This window comes from Vulpes lagopus, chromosome 23, assembly GCF_018345385.1.
Source record: "Vulpes lagopus strain Blue_001 chromosome 23, ASM1834538v1, whole genome shotgun sequence".
NCBI lineage: Eukaryota > Metazoa > Chordata > Mammalia > Carnivora > Canidae > Vulpes > Vulpes lagopus.
Genome location: NC_054846.1, coordinates 60,635,592 through 60,655,279, shown reverse-complemented (window position 1 = coordinate 60,655,279; position 19,688 = coordinate 60,635,592). Strand labels below are relative to the sequence as shown.

Below are 19,688 nucleotides of genomic sequence, written 5' to 3'. Positions count from 1 at the left end.
ACAGGGAATGGGTGTCCCAGGGAGAGGCAATGGCTTGTGGATAAGCATGGAAGCGTGAGAGATGCCTTAGGGAAATGGAGGGCAACACAGGGTGGCTCAGATGTAGGGTGAAGGATGGGGGTGGGGAGGGAGAACAGGCTGCAGAGGTCAGCCGGTGGCAGGCAGATCATGAAGGACCTTGAGGGACTTTTAAGGAGCTCATCACATGGAGGGAACGGGGTGGAGATTCTGGAGAGTTGACATGGTCAGACTTGCACTTTAGGAACATCACTCTAGCTCCTTAGGGACAGTCGGATGGCACCCAGGGCAAGCCTGGAAGCAGGAGGTAGACCAACCTGAGTTAGAGGTGATGAAGGCCAGGAGGGTAGTTTTCAGGAGATGGTAACCCAGGACCTGTGCTCCCCAAGGTAGGCAGGGAGCAAAACTACCCCCCTCAGTGAGGCTTTGGCTGGGAACAGCAGCCCTAAGTTCTTGGGCTCCTGAGTCACCTCCTGAGGTTTATGGCTGCCCTGAGGCCAGGTCAGCCTCCTTCCTCTGTCCTAATTGCTTCCTGCCAAGGAAACTGGCCCCCTCCAAGCGTCCTTGAGAAAATCCTTGTTAATGCAATTGAGTGTTTCAGGAGGAAGCAGTCACCTCCAGCTGCCACTGCCCCCAACTCCCTGCAACAAACAGTGCCTCACTGGTCACGGGGGGTGGGCGGTGGTATTCTAAGAAAAACACATCAACACTAATGCCATTCCGGGAGGTCACAGGGCCTGGGCTGGTCTCCTTGTGGATGGTGGACCAGGTCACGCACTGCACAACCCCCTTGACCAGCAGGGCAGATGGGACTGAAATCCAAGATCTGCTCCACTTGCCAACCTGTGCACCACGGCAGGCTGTATTTATTCAGAAGAAGGGGTATACTTTTCTCATTAGGCCAAAGGTGCCATCCACTGGCCCAGCTGCATACTTACAAGGCTGTTTACACTCGGAAGGGTGACTTTTCCTAATTTGCACAACAGGCATCATATGGCCTAATTGTAATCCTGGCTCTTGGCTTTTCTCCCCACTCCCTGCCATCCACTCGTTTGGGCTCAATGATGCCTTCCACTGGACAGGGGGAGAAACTAAGTCCAATGTTGTCTGCCCTAAATTAGCTCTGTCCACAGGCCCAGATATCAGCACCAGGTCATTGATGGATGAATGGACCAAGCCCCCCCCCCTCCGCCCATAAGCCAAGCTCAACCAATCAGATTCGTGCACTTGAGAACTGAACTAATTGATGCAGACAGGAGTTGTCATCTGTTGGAAAGTCTTGATAGAGTTGGGGACGCAGCCACTTTTTGAAGGGAAATCAAGGAAGTCTGAAGAGAAACTGAGGAAAGAACAAATGCCAGATGCAAATATTGCCAAAGGGAAGAGAGAGGCCCAGAGTGAAGAAGGGAGAGGCCCCGCTGCCATTTCCAGTTCTTTCGAGGCTCTGTCATTCTTGATTTTTCCCTCTTCAGGGTCCCTTGTAATCTGCCCACCCCCTTCTTTGAATTAGCTCGAGTGGGTCTCTGTTCCACGCAACCAGAGTCCTTGCTGGAACAAGGCCTTCAGTCCCAAGGAGGTGACTGAGGTACCCCCACTGTTGAGCTGTCCCCAGGCCTCTTCTCCCCATGTCCCACACCCCAGCCCTATCTCAGCTTAGGGAAGAGTAAGAGCCCTCAGCATGGTCACACCTTTTATTCACAGTCAGTGAAAAACACACCATACAGCACAGGGTTGAACAGTGAGAACAGTCACTGTGGCCACAGCCAGGAGCAGCACATGTGGAGGGGACGGGGGGCCGCACTAGAAAATGAGTTGGGATGCCCTCCTCTGCCACCCAGCTCCGCTTTTCCCCTCCACCAAGCAGGAAAGGTCCTACACCCTGGGAGGCCCAGTTCTGCCCCACCTTCTGGCAAAAGTAAAAGAAACCCTTGAAAATTTCAGGAAGAAAATTCCATATTTTTCTGAAACTTTGCAACTGTAGGATTTAAAGAATTTTTTTTCAAAAATTATAAATAAAATATGTAGGAAGTGTATTCTTTCTTCCACAGTGATCTCTAATGTCAGAACAAAACCTCACCCAGGGTGGATCTTAGGAAAATTTGTGGCTTTAGTAAATTTTTGTGTAAAAATATTTACAGCGTCAGCTTACTACCCCCTGTAGAAATGCCAGCGTGCTCTCTCACTCTCTATCTTTGCTTTCTCTTTTCTCTCTCTCTCTCTCTCTCTCTCTGTAGCAGGATGAATTTCTACCTCTAGAAATTGGCAGGAAAAGATTCAGTGCCTTTGCTTATGGGCTTCCTTTTTCTTAACTTTGGATTCAGAGGCAAGTTATATTATCCTGACTACAGCTCAAAGGACTGGAGCAGCCATCAGACGTAGACCTTGTTGATGATTTTTAGAGATAAAAAATAGGGGGCTTATCAATTAGCCCAAAAGATTGAGGGAGGATAGAATGCAGTTAGGAGGTAGATTCTGGAACCTTTCAATTCGGACTTGGTGCAAGAAGATACAAAACTTCAGAAGGAGAGTTTGAATATATCATCGTTTTCAAGGTCTATGTATTTTTGTGTGTCTGCGAGTCATGCTTCCATGACTCCTAACGTTGTGCTCTATGGCAAGTCACTCATAGGTGGCACAGGGATCAGAGGCCTGCCTCTCTTCTGAAAGCAGGGCTGGTGCTCTACCACAGGAGCCCCCGAGCACACAGTGCCTGGGACATCTAGAAGCATGTGGGAGCAAGGCCTGGCCTGCCTGTGGCTCCTCCCATCAAGAAGATGGTGGTCCTGGTTCCCAGCCTGGCTTTATGTGTTCACACCGCTGGGCTATCTGAGACTCTTTGGCCTAACTGGCAAATATTGCCCACAGCATATGTCTAAAAGCTTGGAATTATCAAACATGCTCTCATGGGTAGGACTTGCCCACCAGCTGAAGAAAAACAAGAATAGTTCTCCTGGGGAGGAATATGGTAGTAAAGACAGTGCAAGATGCTTCTGCGGTTCTGAATCAGAGGCTTCCCAGGACAGCACTGACCTGTTAGCAGAGCTGCCCAGAAGCAGACGGAAGGTGCTTGAAAATGTTGGGAGTTCAACCAAGCTCCTGTTTCTTTTTGGAAGACCACGGCCTCAGAAACTTCTTAGCAGGAAGCTTGTCAAAGACCAAAACTAACTTAGCTGGCCCCACAGTCAACTTTGTATGACTCCGAGTCAGACAGATGAGGAGGGAGAGACTCTAAAGGAAGAAACCCTCCTCGAGCCTTGGGTTCAAGTCTTGGCACCGTGCCATCCCCGACCGTTTGCTCTCACAAGGGATTCCCACTTTCTGTACTTCACTTCCCAAGTCTGGAGAGGGGGAATGAAAATCTCTATTTCCCCAGGCTGGGGGATAGGATGAGATGGAGTAGATGGCGGGCCTTTGAAAGCTATGAAGTTCTGTGTGATTGTGAGTTAGGTTAGATTCAACATTTGGGGGGGGGGGCAGGAATCCCACTTTGTAAAAAGCCTTTACCAGAAGTCTCAGTTGAGCCAGGCTGTAGAGTATCTGTGTGTCTGCGGTGCTGACTGGTAGCACAAGAACATCTAATGACCAGCTCTTTAGAGCAATGGAATATTCCTTGAGGCATTACTGGATAAAAATCTGCTGGTTATGGCCTGATGATATGAATTCCCGGCCTTACCACATGGCCAGTCATAGGCAGAAGATAGAAAGAGAGTGGCAACAAAGTGGCCTTGCTACCTCCAAGGGCAGCAAGAAGGAAGGTCCAAGGGAGTTTGGGACCAAAGATCAGAGTCCCCAAGAGTTTCCACCTGCAGAAAGGGAGGACAGATGAGCACTCAGATGAGACATCACATCTCTTTCCCGGAGATGCAATCCGGCACCGCTGACTCAGTGATCACTCCCTGCTCCTACCTTGGGCTGACAGCACCTGTGTGCTAGACTGTTTTCATCAGCAGTTCAAGAGGAAATCTGTCACTGTACATCGAAGCTAATTTCTGATCACAAGTACAGGAGGAAATAAAGTGAAAGGCTTGAAGAAGCAAGATTAATTTTCTGGCAGTCAAAGCATGCAGCTGTATAGCTCATTGACCAAAAGCAGAAAGCAGAAAGCAAAGCCAGTGCACCTGGAAGATGATGAATTTACCTGGCAGGCTGAGGATTTGGGGTTAGAAAGAGCATGTCCCCAGCACATTTTTAGGCATTTGGTCCCATAAACGCAGTCTGGCAACCTAAACAGTCCTCTTCTCCTAGCTCCTTCTGTTTCTATAGCAGAAAGAACAAGCCCACCCTTGAAACTAGACCAAATCCAGAAAGGAACTACCAAGATGTGGAAGCTACCCTTGTCTCACACTCAGCAAACCTTGCTTTTGTTTTTTTTTGTTTTTTTTTTTTTTCTTTTTCTGAAGTCAGCATCCAACCAGGGCAAGTGCAGGATAGTTACTCAGTGAATTGAAAAAGGTCATTAAAAAGGAAGCAGCAGAAGCTGCTGATGGTGACACCTTGGGACTTAGTCTGATAAGAAAAAAGTGTTACTTGGTAAGTTTGCTGGTATTTTCCCTTTTTTTTTTTCTCAGCTCTCCCTCACCGCCCCCCCCCAAGTTAGCATTCTCTATATTCATTTCATCATTTTACAAGAAACCCAGTAATATAAAGTATGCTTTAATATCCTAAACTAATAAAATGACTTTAGCTCTTTTAAAGGGTGCTAAAAAAATAAGTATTACATAAATATCAGTGTTTCTTTCACAAACCTTCCACTCCTAGACACCCAAATACTTTTCATTTCATCCCTCTGCCGCTCTGGGTGGAGCTGAGCTGAAAGATTTAATAGTTCCTTTCAAACTAACTGGCCTTAGCACATCCTCTGCTCAGCTGTGTGGGACGTTCCCATCTGAGACTCTGACCACTGGAAGTTTGCCTCATTTCCCTTAGGAACTTCCAGAGGGCACAGAATGTGTCTTGTAAACTACCATAACCCTAGCACCTAGAGGTGCCTGGTATCAAACAGGTGCTCAATAAATGTTAAGTGAAGAAAGGACTGAATGAACGCTCCAAAGGCTGGGGCCGGAGGGGCCAGGTAGAGTCGAGGGGGCAGGGCAGAGACCACCTTCAAGGAATTTAGGTCCTCAGCAAAGGACAGACCCACTTTGGCCCTTTAACTGGGATCTGTGAGACCACATCCTATAAAGCATAATCCCAGGAAGAACAGAATTCCAAAGCAGACCCTCAGCCCCCCTTCCTCAATCCTGCCTCTTGGGGCAAAAGCCAACTCCCTATGCCCAGTGGATGTTGGTTCTGGGCCAAAACTGGGGGTGGGGCTAGACCACAGAATACCTGAGGATCTGTCTCTTTTCCAGGGTGAGGTGGTCCCTCAAGGATCTCGACTGAGGGGAGCAAGGGCTTGGGCAGAGGGGTGGATGGGCCAGAGAGTGAGGCTAGAGTACCCCTCCCCCTGAGAGATCAGCGGGTTGGGAGGTGGCCACGCCCCTCCTGGCCAGGGGCCCTGCCCCTCACCAGCCTCTACTTCTGCATGTCACATTGCAGCAGCAGTACAATGGATGGGTCACTCTTGGCTGCCTCCTTGAATTCCTCCAGCGTGATCTGGTCGTCCTTATCCTGGTCCATCTTCTTGAAGATCTTGTCCACACGCTGCTGGGGCGTGAGCCCATCTTGGTTCATGCGCATCATGATCACAGTGCCCACCATCTTGTAGATAGCCTGGTAAGGGTGGAGGGCACAGGGGAAACTGTGAACACTGACAGCCGGCAGGGATGATCAGTGATGAATGAAGGGGCCGGGGATGGGCAAGGCGAACACTTGGAGATGGTGAAGCTACTAGAAGGTGATGTATGGTCATTAAGACTGAATATTTAATGGGTATTTCCCATACATGTCTAAAACCCAGCTCTTCACCTCTAACCCGCTCTTCCAGTAGCATTCCCTGTCCTGGTAAGTAGCAAATTCATCTTTCTAGTTGTTCAGGCAAAAAAACCTCGACACCATTCTTAACTCTCCCTCATGTCCAATCCTTCAGCAAAACTTGTTGGCCCAAATTTTGCAGTAGGTCCCATATCCAATATCCAACCACTTCCATGGCTCCTCCAGAGTTGCTGTTCCCATCGGCTCCTGAGTGGCCTGCAGTGGAAGCATCCTAACTGGTCTCCCTGCTTCTACTGCCTTCCTGCACCCTTAGTCTGTTCTCCACACCAAGAATAGAGAGCTCTACATGGTTTCCCATTTAGTCAAGTCTCAATCCCAGACTGTGAGAGGCTAAGTGATTGGGCTCCTGTCTGACTAATTCCTACCACTCTCCCCTCATTCACTTCTCTTGAATCCTGGCCTCTTGGCTACTCCTTGAACACTTGCAAAAACAGTCTCACCTCAGTGACTTTGCATTTACTGTTCCCTCTGCATAGAACACTCTTCCCGCAGACATTTACATAATTAGCTCCCTCACCTTATTCAGGTTGCTGCTCACATTTCACCCCATATACTGCTCCTCTATCCTTCTCCCTCCCCTTACTTTGCTTCTCTTCTTCATAACACTTTCTGCTTGACATAGCACAGGTTTTTTTCTTGTTGCTTTTAAATCTTCTCACTAAAAGAGTGTCCAAAGCAGGAACTTTGAACAGTGCCTGGCGCAAGGTAGCCACTCAATACATATTCGGTGAAAAAATAATGAGTTCGAAACTTAGGCTCTGGAGTCAGACTCCTTGGATTTGAATCATGAACCATCACTTGCTATGTTTCCTCCTCTGTAAAATGGGGTTTCTGTTAGTACCTACCCCATAGGATTGCTGGGCAAAGCACTTAGTACAAGGTCTGTCCTACACTGTGCACCCAACCAACGCTAGCTAGCCACTGGGTCCTGGGAGGCGGGGTGTGGGGACAGGTGGAGTGCATCCAGGATGCTCCTGAGGGCCGACAGGAGGGTGCCTGGAGAGGGCTGGAGAGGACCTGCCGCGAAGACAAGGAGGGGCATCACCCCAGCACAACCTGGCCTCCCGGATCGGCCCCAGCGCACCTCGATGATCTCCAGCATCTCGAGGCGCGTGATGCGCCCGTCGCCATCCAGGTCGTACATCTCAAAGGCCCAGTTGAGTTTCTGCTCGAAGCTGCCGCGGGAGGTGACCGAAAGGGCACAGATGAACTCCCGGAAGTCGATGGTGCCGTCGCCGTTCTTGTCGAAGGTGCGGAAAGCGTGCTGCGCAAACTTGGAGGCGTCGCCGTAGGGAAAGAACTGAGACGTGGAGGGAACGTCGGGGAGAAGCCCCAGCCCTGCTGTCCCTGCCCGCCTCCTCGATTGCCTGGCCCCGCCCCCACCCGCCCGGCCCGCCCCGCCCCCTGGAGTTCCCTGGCCTCGCCCGGGCCGCCGGCCCGCCCACCTTGATGTAGAGCTGCTGGAACTCCTCCAGGTTAAGGATACCGCTGGGGCAGTCCTTCAGGAAGCCCTTGTACCACTGCTTCAGCTCCTGCTCGCTGAACTCGGTGTTCTGAACCAGGTCCTCCAGCACCTCTGGGGCCAGCTTGCTGTTGGTCTTCCCCATGGCAGGGCCTGGGGGGCAGGACCTCCTTCAGTTCCATCTAGGGCAAGGCCCTCACCTCAGCAGCGATCCCCCAGGACCCCATAGGACAGGGTTCCCTTTCTCCACAACAACCCCTCCCATAACAAACCCTACGTTCCCACAGCCAGGATCCATCCTTCCACAGCAGGGTGTGGCCCCTCCTGTCACCACCGCCCTCAACAAGCCCACCTTCCTAGAGCTAGGCCCTATGGTTCACACGCCTTCCGTAGGAGGTCCTGCCTCCTGGCCCCCACACAGGTAGGAATCTCTCCCCCCATCAATGCACGCCCCACAATGGCGAGGGCTCCTTTCTCCACAGCAGCACCCCCCTCCTCACAGCTGGTTTCCTCTCCCAGCACCTAGGATCTCCGCCCCCAGGTCTCAGCGCCCCACCTTCTCCCTGATGGTGCTGACTGATGCACAGTCTTCCTGCATACCTTCCCTCTCCCGCATACACCTGCCAGAGCTCCCCACACCCCTAGAACAGAGTCTTAATCGTCTCCTTGCAACTTAGAGCTTTCCACCCTCAGCCCCTAGCCACCTTGCTGCAGGCTCTTCTCCACCTAAGGACCTGAGGAAAGTTCCTTATGTGTCCCCCCCCCCCCCCCCGCATCATCTCCCAAGTTCTCCCTCGAGGCTTTTGGAGCCACCCCAGCAGGAAGCTTCTCTCCCTCCTTCCTCTGTACAAATAGAAGTCCTAGTCGCATTGAAGGCCTTGACTCATCCTGCTTTTCATTAGTCATTCAGTCCCTGAGCAATTATTGAGGCTGACTGTGGGTGCTAGTCCCGTTCCATGATGGGGATAAAGTAGATATGGGCCAACCTTCAGTAACTCATACTTGGGTCAAAGAGGTGGCTGGCTGATTGTCAAGGGCCTTCCATCCATGCTAAGGGGCTTGGCCGTTACCCATAGGGATTTTAAAGCAAGGGCTAGGAAGATAGCATTCAGTGCACAAACAGACGCTTTCAGCAGCAGGTCCTGAACTAGGTGCAGGGATGAGAGAGAAGGAATGTGTTTAGAATTTTTTCCTTTGGCTACAGTATGCAAGACGGCCTGGGTGGCGGGAAGATGGAGACCAGAGATGGGCCTGCTGCATAGTTCAGGTGAGAGATGGTGACACTAGGGCAGAGGCCATGGAATGACGTGGATGGATTGAGACATGTTAGGAGAGGCGGTGGCAAGGCTTGGGTTGGTGACTGAATGTGGGGGGTGTACAGAGAAGTTGAGGCAGATGTTTAGATTTGGGGCTGAATGGGGGCACCTTGGTGGCTCATCTGCCTTTGGCTCAGGTCATGATCCCGAGGTCCTGGGATCGAGTCCCACATCAGGCACAGGGAACCTGCTTCTCCCTCTCTGCGTCTCTTATGAATAAATAAATAAAATCTTAAAAAAAAAAAAAAAAAGATTTGGGGCTGGATGAATGGAGGTGGTGTTGCTGAGAAGCAGGTTCTGTTCCCCACTGGAACAGAAGCTGCTTGTGTAGCCTGTGATGGAGGCAGTTTCTGCAGGAGGCATAGGACCTCCCCAGGATATATCGGGAGCGAGGCCCTGCCAGGCCCTGAAGGTGGACATTCTCATCTGACCTCCATGGGAGGAATATCCTGAGTTTCCTAGGAAACTGAGGTTCCTAGGAATCCTGAGATTCCTAGGACATGGCCCAAGAGGTAACTTTGACCTGTCTGGGGTCTCTCTGGAAGGGCACCAGACTCTGACCCCGGGGTAACCAATCATGAAGATACTCTGGAAAAGGAAGTTGTCGGGCCAGCAGAAGGATTCCACTTCCATAGCCCGCTGCATGCCAGCATGGTGGCTTCTCATCCCTACTGCCAGGAGTGCCCTGAACAACCAGATCTGAGATTGGTCTCTTCCATGCCCCCTCCCTTGCTAGGTGGCCTCCAGTTAGTTATAGGATATCTCTGGGCCTCAGATTCCTCCACAGGGCCTTGAGGAAGATCAAGTAGCAGCAGGAGTAGCAACATCCTCCCCCACCTACCACCACCAGAGGATGTGGAATCCTCCATGCTCCCAGGAGAAGCTAGGGAGGGGGAGGCATGCCATCTTCAGGAACCTGGAGGTGGAGTCCAGGACAGCTACACTGGGCACAAGGATGCTGGCAGTGCCTTTAAGCTATCTCCTTATTTTAGTGAAAACTGGAACCCGGAGAAAGGAGAAAGCTGGCTCAGAGTTACGTAGCAGGTCAATGGAAGAGTCCAGATGAACACCCAAGCTGAATCCCTGCCATCCTCTCCAAATTATGGTTCCTCTCATCCAGAATAGACCTTCCCCACTCCTGCCTGCCTTCTTGGAAAACCCTAGCTCTGTTCTCCCTCTTGGCCTCTTACTGAACTCCAGGCCACCATCTAGGAAATATCCATCCCTGGGGGTGACCCAACAGCTCCCCTGACTCCACTCATCTACAAGCAGACACCCTCAACCTGCGGCCATTGTCCCACTGCATCAACCTTTCCTTCCTCCCCTCCCTCATCCCAAGGGGGAAATGTGATCTTTGTTACCTTTAGTTTCCCCTCTTGCTTTTCCCTAGGGCCAACCGGCACCAAGTTCTGTTGTTCTTTCCTTTGAAGCACTCCTGGAACCTCCACCGTGTCCTCTGTCTCCCCATCGTCAGGGCCAGGGGCACAGCCTAGGGGCTGAGAGCCTCCTGCTGCAATGCTGCACGCTAAGCCATGCCCCTGGGCTCAGCTGCCTCAAAGGGAGTGCCTTCTGATTTCCCTGTTTTGAAGCAAGGCCATTTCTGGTTTTGGCCAGAAGTACGACATAGGCTAGAGGTGCACATGCCCACGAGGCCCCTCACACTCTAGAACCCTGTAAAATCTGGACAGGTGCCCACCTTACCTCCTGTTGCTCCCCTCACAACTACATGCTTCCCAGTTAGACCTCACAGGCCAGGACCTGGCTCCCTCTCGCATAGCTGCCTTCTCCTCCCCTAATACCCTTTCTTTCCATCTGGGCTGGTGCGGCTCTCTCATTAGGCCTGAAGGGCCTTTCTTATGATCAGCCTCCCCCCGCCTGGACAGTGGACAGTCAGCAGCACAGATTCAGTATTTGAGGGCTATGGACCTGAGCCCCACAAGTGCATAGACTCCAGAACTCTCTGACCCTCACCTGGTGCCCTAGAATTCCAGAATGGAACCTGATTTGGGAGAGATCTTTGTATGAAATCCCGGCCCAAGCCAAAAAAAAAAAAAAAGTTCTTCAAGTCTTTTGCTCAATGGCAAAGGGCTCATGGCCTCCCCGTACAACCAAGTGCGCTGGGAGAGTGAGAAAAGCCCTCTTCCCATGGTCCCGAGGTGTGCCCTCTCGTACCTGCCCCACACCGGTCCCGTTCTCCCCTCGGTGCCTGCACGGAACTGCCTGCAGAGCCCCAGAAGCTATGTCTGGAACTCAGAGACGTTCAGTGAATGTCCCCTGGTGGATTCCAGAGGACAGAAGCCCCTTCCTCCTCCTTGGGATGGCGGCAGTCTCCTGCCACTGCGCCCAGCTCAGAGACAATGGAACCCAGACCCGGGGAAAGGACGGGGTCGCCCAAGGCCAACCGCAGCCCATCAGTACAAGGCCCAGGCCTTGGGGGCATCGCATGTTCTGTTGGGGCTGCGGCCCTGCAGGACATGGGCAGGCCTCTTTGCCCACCTCTGGAGGGCTGCCCTCCGGCTCTGAGGGGGGCTGGCACTGCCCCCCACCCAAAGCCACCACCCCTTTGTGCTCAGAGGCTCCTTCCAGAGGGCAGAGCTCAGGGTCGTGGGCTTCGTGGGCTTCGAATGAGGAAGTGACAGTGAGGGTGGGAGGGATTGAGGGATGCGATAATCCCACACCCTCACCCAGCTTCAGAGGAGCTGGTGCTGAGACAGTTGCCATGGCGACAATAGCTCCCTGGTCAGGAGATTTTCTCTTTCCTCTCCTCCCTTTGCTCTCCTCCAAGCAGCAGCCATAGCAGCAGCAGCCAGGTCTTCTCCCTCTCCTTCTCACTGAGGGGCAGGGCATGATAAACAAAGCGTGTCCATGCCACATGGGCTGGTGGCCTGGGAGGGACTTAAACGCAGCTGAGAAGGGGCCTAGGCCTGCAGAGCATGTGCGAGGGGGAGGCCCGGGTAAGGAGCCATGTCCCCTTGGTGAGGACTAACGCCCTCGGGCCCCTTCTATGAAATGTCCTTATGGCTCAGGGTAATAGTGCAATGGTCCCGTTTGCTCGTACTCAGCCACAGAGCCAGAGCGTGTCAGCGTTGGAAGGCCGTTCGAGATCAGCTCCGATCCACCCCCTGTCCTGCCCCTTCCCCATTTCATGAAGAATCAGAGAGGGAAGTGACTTGGCCAAAGGCAAACAGCAGCTGAGGCAAAAGCAAGCTTTAACCCAGCTCTTCTGCCTTCCAGATTCAGGCCACCTTAGGGAATAGAGTGACACAGTCCACATGGAGCTTTGGCAGGTCCTTGTGGAACAGCAGGAACATAGAGAGGGAGTGGCTGGGCGCAAGAGGGCCAGGGAGAATCCAAATTAGAGATGTTTGAGGTAGAATAAGAGGACTTTGCGCCTGTGAGGGGTGAGGGGAGAGGGGACGGCGGGGACCTTGGCAGCAGGACAGACTGGTGTGCTGGGGGTGATGCCCCTGGCTCATCCGAACAGGGGGCCTCTGCTTAGCCCTGGGACCATGGGGAGGGGGTGTTGCTGTTGAGAGAGCGTGAGGAGGAGAACTGGGAGGGGGGGGAGCTTCTTTCCTCCCCCAGATATGCTGTGAGCTCTGTCCACCTGAGGGGTGGGAGGTGGGGACAGTGAGAGGGACAACAGGAGGTGGGAATAGGCCCTCTTTGGAGGTGGGGCCGTCTTGGGGGGCAGGGGCCTGGTGATGTGAAGTACACAGCTAGCTGCTGGTGGGACCGGATGGTGTGGGTGGGGGCTATCCGTGGAGGTGGGAGGTTGCCGTGATGCTGGGCCACTACCCATCTCCAGAGAGGAAGGGTGCTCGGTGCTTCCTCGAGCACACCCCTAGTGTGTGTGTGCGTGTGGGTGTGGGTGTGTGTGCTGGGGGTCAGAGCAGGGGGTGTTCTTACCTGAGCTGGGGGTAAGGAGGCGGCTGTGCCTCCCGCCCTGGCACCCGAGGGACCTGGACGGGGTGGGAATCCCCTGCCCAGGGGCGGCCCCTCAGACGCCATGGGGGAACCGGGGGTCAAGGGGGGCAGGAGAGGGGAGCGGGAACGGGGAGTGGAGGGGGAGGGGACAAGAGCCTCTGCCCGGCCCCGCCCGCGTTACCTGAGGCCGCTCGCCGGGTCGCTGGATGGCCGTGAGCCTCGGCGGGCCGCGAGGACCGAGACTGGCTCGCGGGCTGGCGGCCAGGCTCTCCGAGGTCCGCACCGGAGCCGCCTCCCAGCTCTTGTATCACTCTGTCTCTCGGAGGCGACACGATTTGCATAAGCCCCGCCTCACCCCGGGCAGGTCGGGCGCTGATTGGCTCCGCTGGGGCGGAGTGGCAGGCGGGGTTTCAGGTGGGGACGGGATGGCCAGTGAGGCCGGGCTGCCCGAGCGCGCCCCGCCCGCCCGCGCTGACCTTCTGCGAGTCGCGAGGAAGTGGCGGCGGGGGCCGGGGGGGTGCTGTGCCCCCAGCGGTGCCCCGCCCTGGGGTTCAGGGCCCGGGCCGCCGTCTGGGGCCAAAAGTGATGATTGAAGTGGATTCGCGAAAACAACCGCACGGTTGCTGTGGAAACGGGAGAGCCACAGCCGAGTCTCTAAGCCCTTCCCTTCCAGGGCCCCAGCCGGGGGTGGGGATGGAAGAGGGGATGAGTCACAAGATGGGACCCCCTCCGTGTCCCATCCGAAACGGGAGGAGGGCGACGAGGAGCTGCCGAGTAGCGGAGCGGGGTTGGGGAGAGCTGGGGGGGGCGGCCCACGCCTTCCTCGCCCCCGCAGCACACCCGCCGCACGGAGCGGAGGTGGGGGCGCCCGAGCGCAGCCCTACTGGCCCCACGCTCGTCGTGGGCCCCCGACAGCCCCTAACGCCCGTCCTCTCCAGACAGGCCTTGCTTGTTGCTCACGGAGCCCCCACCCCAGGGGGGCCGCTCGGGATCTCCTCCAGAGGGTCCCGCTGCCTGCCCCGCGGACCCTCCTTTCCCCACCCTCCCACCTTCCCGTCCCGCAGACGGAGCCGGTCCCCAGCCGCCGCCAGTCTCCAGTCTCCGGCCTCGGATGTTGACACAAGCCCGAGGCGGTTTACACTGAGTGGGTCTGGAAGGTTTCAGGGCCCCGGGAACACCTCTTCCCTGCACTTGGGGGTCTCCCCAAAGCCCGGCCGAGCTGCCCTGGCTGCCCTGGCAGCTGAGAACTCCCGACCCAAGGAGGCGGGAAGGAACCCTTTGATTCCGACTTGGGGGGGTTGGGCTTGGGGTGGGTAGGGGGAGGAGAGCAGGTCGCTCCCCGACTGAGCCACGTGCGGGGGAGGGACCTCTAGGCCGCTGTCAAAAGTGGGGCGGGGCGTCTGGGGATTGGTCCAATGGGAGCTGGGATGCTGAAGAGCCGCGGCGGGAAGAGGCCCGGCAACTGGCCAAAGAGCACAAGTTGAGATGGTCCTGACGATGGGGGACGAGGACAGGCCAGCCAAGAGTGGACAAAACCCCCGGGGCCAGGCTCCCTGGGGTTTAACCAGCCGACGTCTTTTTTTTTTTTTTTTTTTTTTAAGGAACTGTCCCATTCCCTCTGGAACCTGTTTTGTGGTGGCGTTCTCCCGGCTGCAGGCTGTTTCCTCTCTGGAGCCCTCACAGGATGACAGCAGTACCTGGGCCTCCAGTTAGCTGGCACCTCCCTGGCCCCTTGGCTGATGATTCACAGGAACAGGTGTTTGGAAAGCCCTGACACTGTCACTTCCTGAGCACCTTCTCCCACTTCCTGTGGGCCCCGGGGACCTAGGGATAGGCAAAAACTCACCCCTTTTCACAGTGACACGGATACTATTATGATCCCCATATACCAGATGAGGAAATTGAGGCTCAGAGCACTTAAGCGACTAGCCCAAGGTCACAAAGCTAGTAAAGCGGCAGAGCTGGGATTTGAACCCAAGCAATCTGCTCCAGAACCCACACTCCTAGCCAGAAAACAATAGTGCCTCTCCTTAAGATTTTTCAAATCCTTAAGTGCAGAAACCTTGGTTTGGAATATTCTTTGCTGATCCTCCAAGCCATGAGAAAGGCAAAGCCCAGCCTGTTGGGAACAGCTTCTCTGACTCTGAGGTGGTCAAGACATAGTAGAGCTGGTAATCATGAAAGCAAAAAAGAAGCTCCTCTGAACTGCAAGAGGGCCAGAGTGTGACCGCTCCTGACTTCCCAGTCCCCCACCCTGGAATCAGCATGGGATCCAGGAATCCCAGGTGACCAGAGAAGGCAGGCAAGCAGCAGTTGGTGAAGCAGGACATGTTGGTCTTGCTCTAGCTCTTTAAACCAGGTACGACCACCCATGCAGCCTCGCCCATGAATCATCTCAGGTGTCTTGACTGTTCCTGAGCTGCCAAGCATAACCCATCTTCACCTGCTTGTAAGACTTGAGACCCTGATCTTGATCCTGCCTCAGCCTTTAGGTTTGATGCGTAAAGCAAAAACAGTTGACATTGACCGAGTTGCTTCACTCTGTACTAAACTCTCTGCCAAGTCCTTTGTCTGTATCATCTTACTTAATCCCACAGATAACCACTGCCATTAAAAATATCTAACAATCCATTCAGACGTGAGCATTGCCAATCAAAGTGGATGCTGGCCTTGGTGCTAGACCAAAGACTTAGTAAGTCTCTGTCCTGCCAAGAGTTAGCCCCTCAGTTACCAGATCAAGGGGAATAGGCAGAAGAAAAGCTAGGGATGGGGTGGGGGAGCCCAAGGCCCATGGTTCTTCGTTTACAATCAATTTGGAAGTATTGTGGTGTTTTAACAACCAATTCAGCTGTACCGGGGACTGAATATCAGCTGTGGTATCATTACTTTATTTCATGGCAGTGGATGGAAGTTCAGAGAGGTTCAGCAACTGGCCCACTGTCATACAGCTTGTTAGCAACAGAGCTGGATTCTGATCCAGGTCTGATTCCAGAACCCACACTCTTATCACTGACTGACTTGTGTTTCTAGGAGGAGGTTGTTGGGATTTCCACTTTCTATGGCTAAAGGCTGAGCCAGAAGAATGTGATTTATTTTTTTTTATTTTATTTATGACAGTCACAGAGAGAGAGAGAGAGGCAGAGACACAGGCAGAGGGAGAAGCAGGCTCCATGCACCGGGAGCCCGATGTGGGATTCGATCCCGGGTCTCCAGGATCGCACCCTGGGCCAAAGGCAGGCGCCAAACCGCTGCGCCACCCAGGGATCCCAGGAAGAATGTGATTTAAGTTCTGACTTTTGTTGTGGCCTTGGCTATTCTCAGGCTTGGAGCCTTGACAACACCTGTTCCGTGCTGCTGAGGGTGTGGACCCTGCTCCTGCAGAACGAGGAGCGCAGAGCAGACTGTCTTCTCTCTGGAGCCCTCACAGGATGACAGCAGTACCTGGGCCTCCAGTTAGCTGGCACCTCCCTGGCCCCTTGGCTGATGGCCCCTTGGCCATCAAATGGCCAGAGATAGAGCCAGTGAATAACCCCCTAGACCTTGTGTGTCATGTAAGTCCTACCCAGACTGCCTGGAATGGTGTGCATGTGTGGGAGGACCCAAAAGGGGGCACAGAGGGAAATCCCAGCAGGGTTTCCATGTCAGAGGTCTGCAGGCTATGGCCACTTCATTTTGCTTCCTGAAGTGCTAGCCTTCCTCACACTGGGTACTGCCAAGGCCTTTGTGATGGATAACACCTCCCTAACTCCCTGGGTTTCTCAGCCTTGTCACCAGTGCAGCCTGGTGACAGCTAGGATTCCCCTGGGTCCTAGATATTTCACAGCCTTTGTGACTGGGAGACAGTGAGATCACCAGCTTTGGACTCCTTCCCTCTCCCTTATTGGCTAAGCAGGACTTTTTTTTTTTTTTTAATTGCCAAAATAGTAATCTGTTATCTTTTTTCTTTTCCTGTTAATACATGGTAGCTTAAAAAAAAAAAAAAAGATACTAAGAGAGAGGAAGTTCCCTCTGCAGTTCCTCCTTTGAGTGTTACCTACAGGGGACTTTGTGTTTTGTCCACCCCTTCATTCACCTTCCTCTGGAGAAGCCCTATAGGTGTAGTGGGTTAAACATGCAGACTGTGGAGCCAGGCTGCCCGGGTTTTCATCCCAGCTCTATCACTTACCAGCTGTGTGACCATGGGCAAGTTACTTAACCTCTCTGTGTGTCAATAAGGATAATAATAACAGTCCCCACATCAAAGGGCTACTCTGAGGACTAAAATGAGTTAGTTTGCGCAAAGGGCTTAGAACAGATTTTTGCTTTGGGGAATTACACAGGCCTGACTGTGTGCAGTCTTTATTAGAATTATCAGCCTGGGTGTCCTGCCTTCCTGTGGACAAGGGCTCAGCATGTGACTCAGGTAGGGGGCTAAATAGGCACTCTGTCCCCTGCCCAAGCTAATCTGAATCTTGAGTAAAGCAACCCAAGCATGCTAGATGGTTACCACTGGTTTATTCCAGGGCAGTGTTCTGGAGACTGTCCACTCATTCCTCCTACCTGACTCCCCAGGGGTGACTCTGATACACATCCTTTCCAAGACCTAATTCTTCTTCTTTTCCTCCTACATCCTTCTCCCAAATCAATCAATCTATGTATCATCTATCTCTCTTATCTTCCTTCCTTTTACAACTTAAGTTATCTAGAGGTGATTTCTGCTTGCTTGCAGAAAACATATATGAGTTTGGCATAGTTCTCTATCAGTTATGACTCTTGGTTACAAGTAACAGAGAATCCAGCCCACAGTGGGTTAAGCAAAAAAAAGAATGCAGTAAGAGAAAACCCAGGAGTAGACTGGACTTTGGGGATGGCTTGATTCAGGGGCTTAAACAGTATAATTAATATCTGACCTCTTTCCAAGGCATGGCTTTGCTCTTCTGTGTTGACTTCATTCTTGAGACCCACATAAAGGCAAGCTATCTGCCAGCTTGGCCAACACACTCTCAGGCTGGAGTGCCACAGAAAAAAAAAAAAGAGAGCTTCTCTTCCCCAGTGCTGGCAGCCAGTACCCTGGGCTGGTTCTCATTGACCTGGCTCAGAACCAGTCACTGAAAACAGGGGATCTGGTGCTCTGATTGGCCAGGGCTGAGTCACTTACCCACGCCTAGATAAGGTCAGCTCCTCCCAAAGCGCGTATACCCAGGGAAGATGGATGTTCTTACCAAGGACAGCAGAAGTTCCTAAATTATAAGAACACACAAGCTATACTATCAGGATGCCAGCAGGAAACAGATGGCACTCAAAGAGATGACTGAAGATCGGTCAGTAGGGGAACTATTTGCACAGTTTTGGGCCGGGTTGAGAGAAATCCGTGAGATATTATCAAGCACTGGGACCAGCACCAGTGGAGAGCCATTACCACCTCCAGGCCTCAAAGGGCGAGGGGAGGAAGCAAAAATCTGTTGCTGTAGGAGGGAGTCTTCTAGGGAGAGTTGTGGCCTCTGGTAAGGAAACACAGCATTGCCAACACATGGCCTAGTACAGAGAGACTAAGGGTGAGTGGAATAAATGCCTTGACCTCCTTCTATTCCCATGTCTCATAGGTCTCCTACTTATGTCTCCCATTGGCCAAACCCAACTGGAAGTCAGAGGGCAAAGAAGCCCAACTGATGCAGTCCCCAGCAACCTCCTAGAGTGGCACCCAGAGGGTAGAGAGTGGAGAAAAACAGAACACAAACCTAATAGGACTAGATAATATCTGTATCTATACCTATCTATATATACATGTTACATATTTGTATGTAAAATATCTATATATCAATCCAGGTGCATAGGCTTTCAAGTTAGATAGCTCTTGAACAAGTGTCTTAATCGCTCTGCAATTCAGTTTCCCAGTCTGTAAATGGGAATAATAAAAAGAAGTACTTATTGTGTGAGGCTCCAATAGGGAAGAGTGCTTAGTGAAGTGCCTGACATTCACATAAATATATAAACCATGGCTGTGAAAGTGCCGTATTAGTTGAGGCAAAGGCTAAGCTGCTATAACAAATAGACCCCAACATACAATAAGTCAAATGCAATAGAAATTTATGTCTGGTTTACATATAGTCTAGGGCTGCTGTCAGGTGGGTGGATGGCTCTCCTCCTTACAGGGATCTGGGACTGAGTTTCCATCTACTGTGTGGTTCCACCATTCCCTGGGGTCTTCAACCAATGGAAAGGGAAGGAGAGAGTGGAGGAGGTAGACAGTGAGGTGACCCAGAGGTTTCTAATTGGAGGAAGCCACTACCACCCCTAGGCTGGAGGCGCAAAAGGGAAAATGATACAAGCCCGAGCCCAGGCTCACTGCAGGGGGAAGTTGAGCAGAGCACCTGTTGCCACCACCACCAGAACCAACACTGCTGCCGCCCTGCAGGAAGTCAGGAGCTCACACTCTTGCTGATGCTACAGTCTGGAAGTCTGAAGTCACTTGCTGCTGTTGTTGGACACTAAAAGCCCAGCAACCAACGTGTGGTTACTTGTGCAGGAGAGTAGCGGTTATGACCCACAGGAAGAGGCCTGCCCCGACTCACTATAGGCAGTCACATGAGAACCTGTTTTTTCCTTTCTTCCTCCACCCTAAAACCCACACTAGAGAAGCAATCACAGGGATGGGAGTGAGTGTCTAAGAGCTCCCCGCTCCTCGCACCGCCTCCAGCTGCTGGAGCCTTAAGTCTGCCCTTCATGAGGCGGGGCTGGGAAAGAGCTTCGATGGAGACTTTAATTGAATTTCAAGAATCAAAAGTGATTGAGATAATGGGCTCAGAATTGGGGTAGGGATGAGTGGCCCGGTAAAAGGAATCAACTCCCTTGATCCAAGTGCCAATCTCCTTAGTGACCTCCTTCTGCCATTGCCAATCCCTGGCACAGCTCCTCCCTTACCCTGGCCCTGGGATGCTCAGCCACTGAGCCCAGGGAATGCCTGGTCCTTTGGCCACCTATATACACACACACCCCAGAACACCCTTCCAGCTCCAAGGGCCTTTGGGAATACAGGAGCAGATCAAGGCATT

General features: G+C 52.9%; 1 protein-coding gene across 3 annotated transcripts; it reads right to left on the bottom strand.

The window, feature by feature from the left end:
- Positions 1-1,695: 1,695 nt before the first annotated feature.
- Positions 1,696-12,986, bottom strand: HPCAL4 (hippocalcin like 4). Of its 3 annotated transcripts, none has more exons than XM_041737803.1 (4): positions 12,839-12,986; positions 7,398-7,567; positions 7,037-7,252; positions 1,696-5,730 (listed from the first exon to the last, which is right to left on the bottom strand). In XM_041737803.1, the coding sequence occupies exons 2-4, from the start codon at positions 7,557-7,559 to the stop codon at positions 5,533-5,535; spliced, it is 576 nt and encodes a 191-aa protein (XP_041593737.1). In that variant the 5' UTR covers positions 7,560-7,567; positions 12,839-12,986; the 3' UTR covers positions 1,696-5,532. The 3 variants fall into 3 exon arrangements, with proteins under 3 accessions (XP_041593737.1, XP_041593735.1, XP_041593736.1); XM_041737801.1 differs by having other exon boundaries at positions 7,398-7,596; positions 12,839-12,943; XM_041737802.1 differs by having other exon boundaries at positions 7,037-7,225; positions 7,398-7,596; positions 12,839-12,943.
- Positions 12,987-19,688: the final 6,702 nt, after the last annotated feature.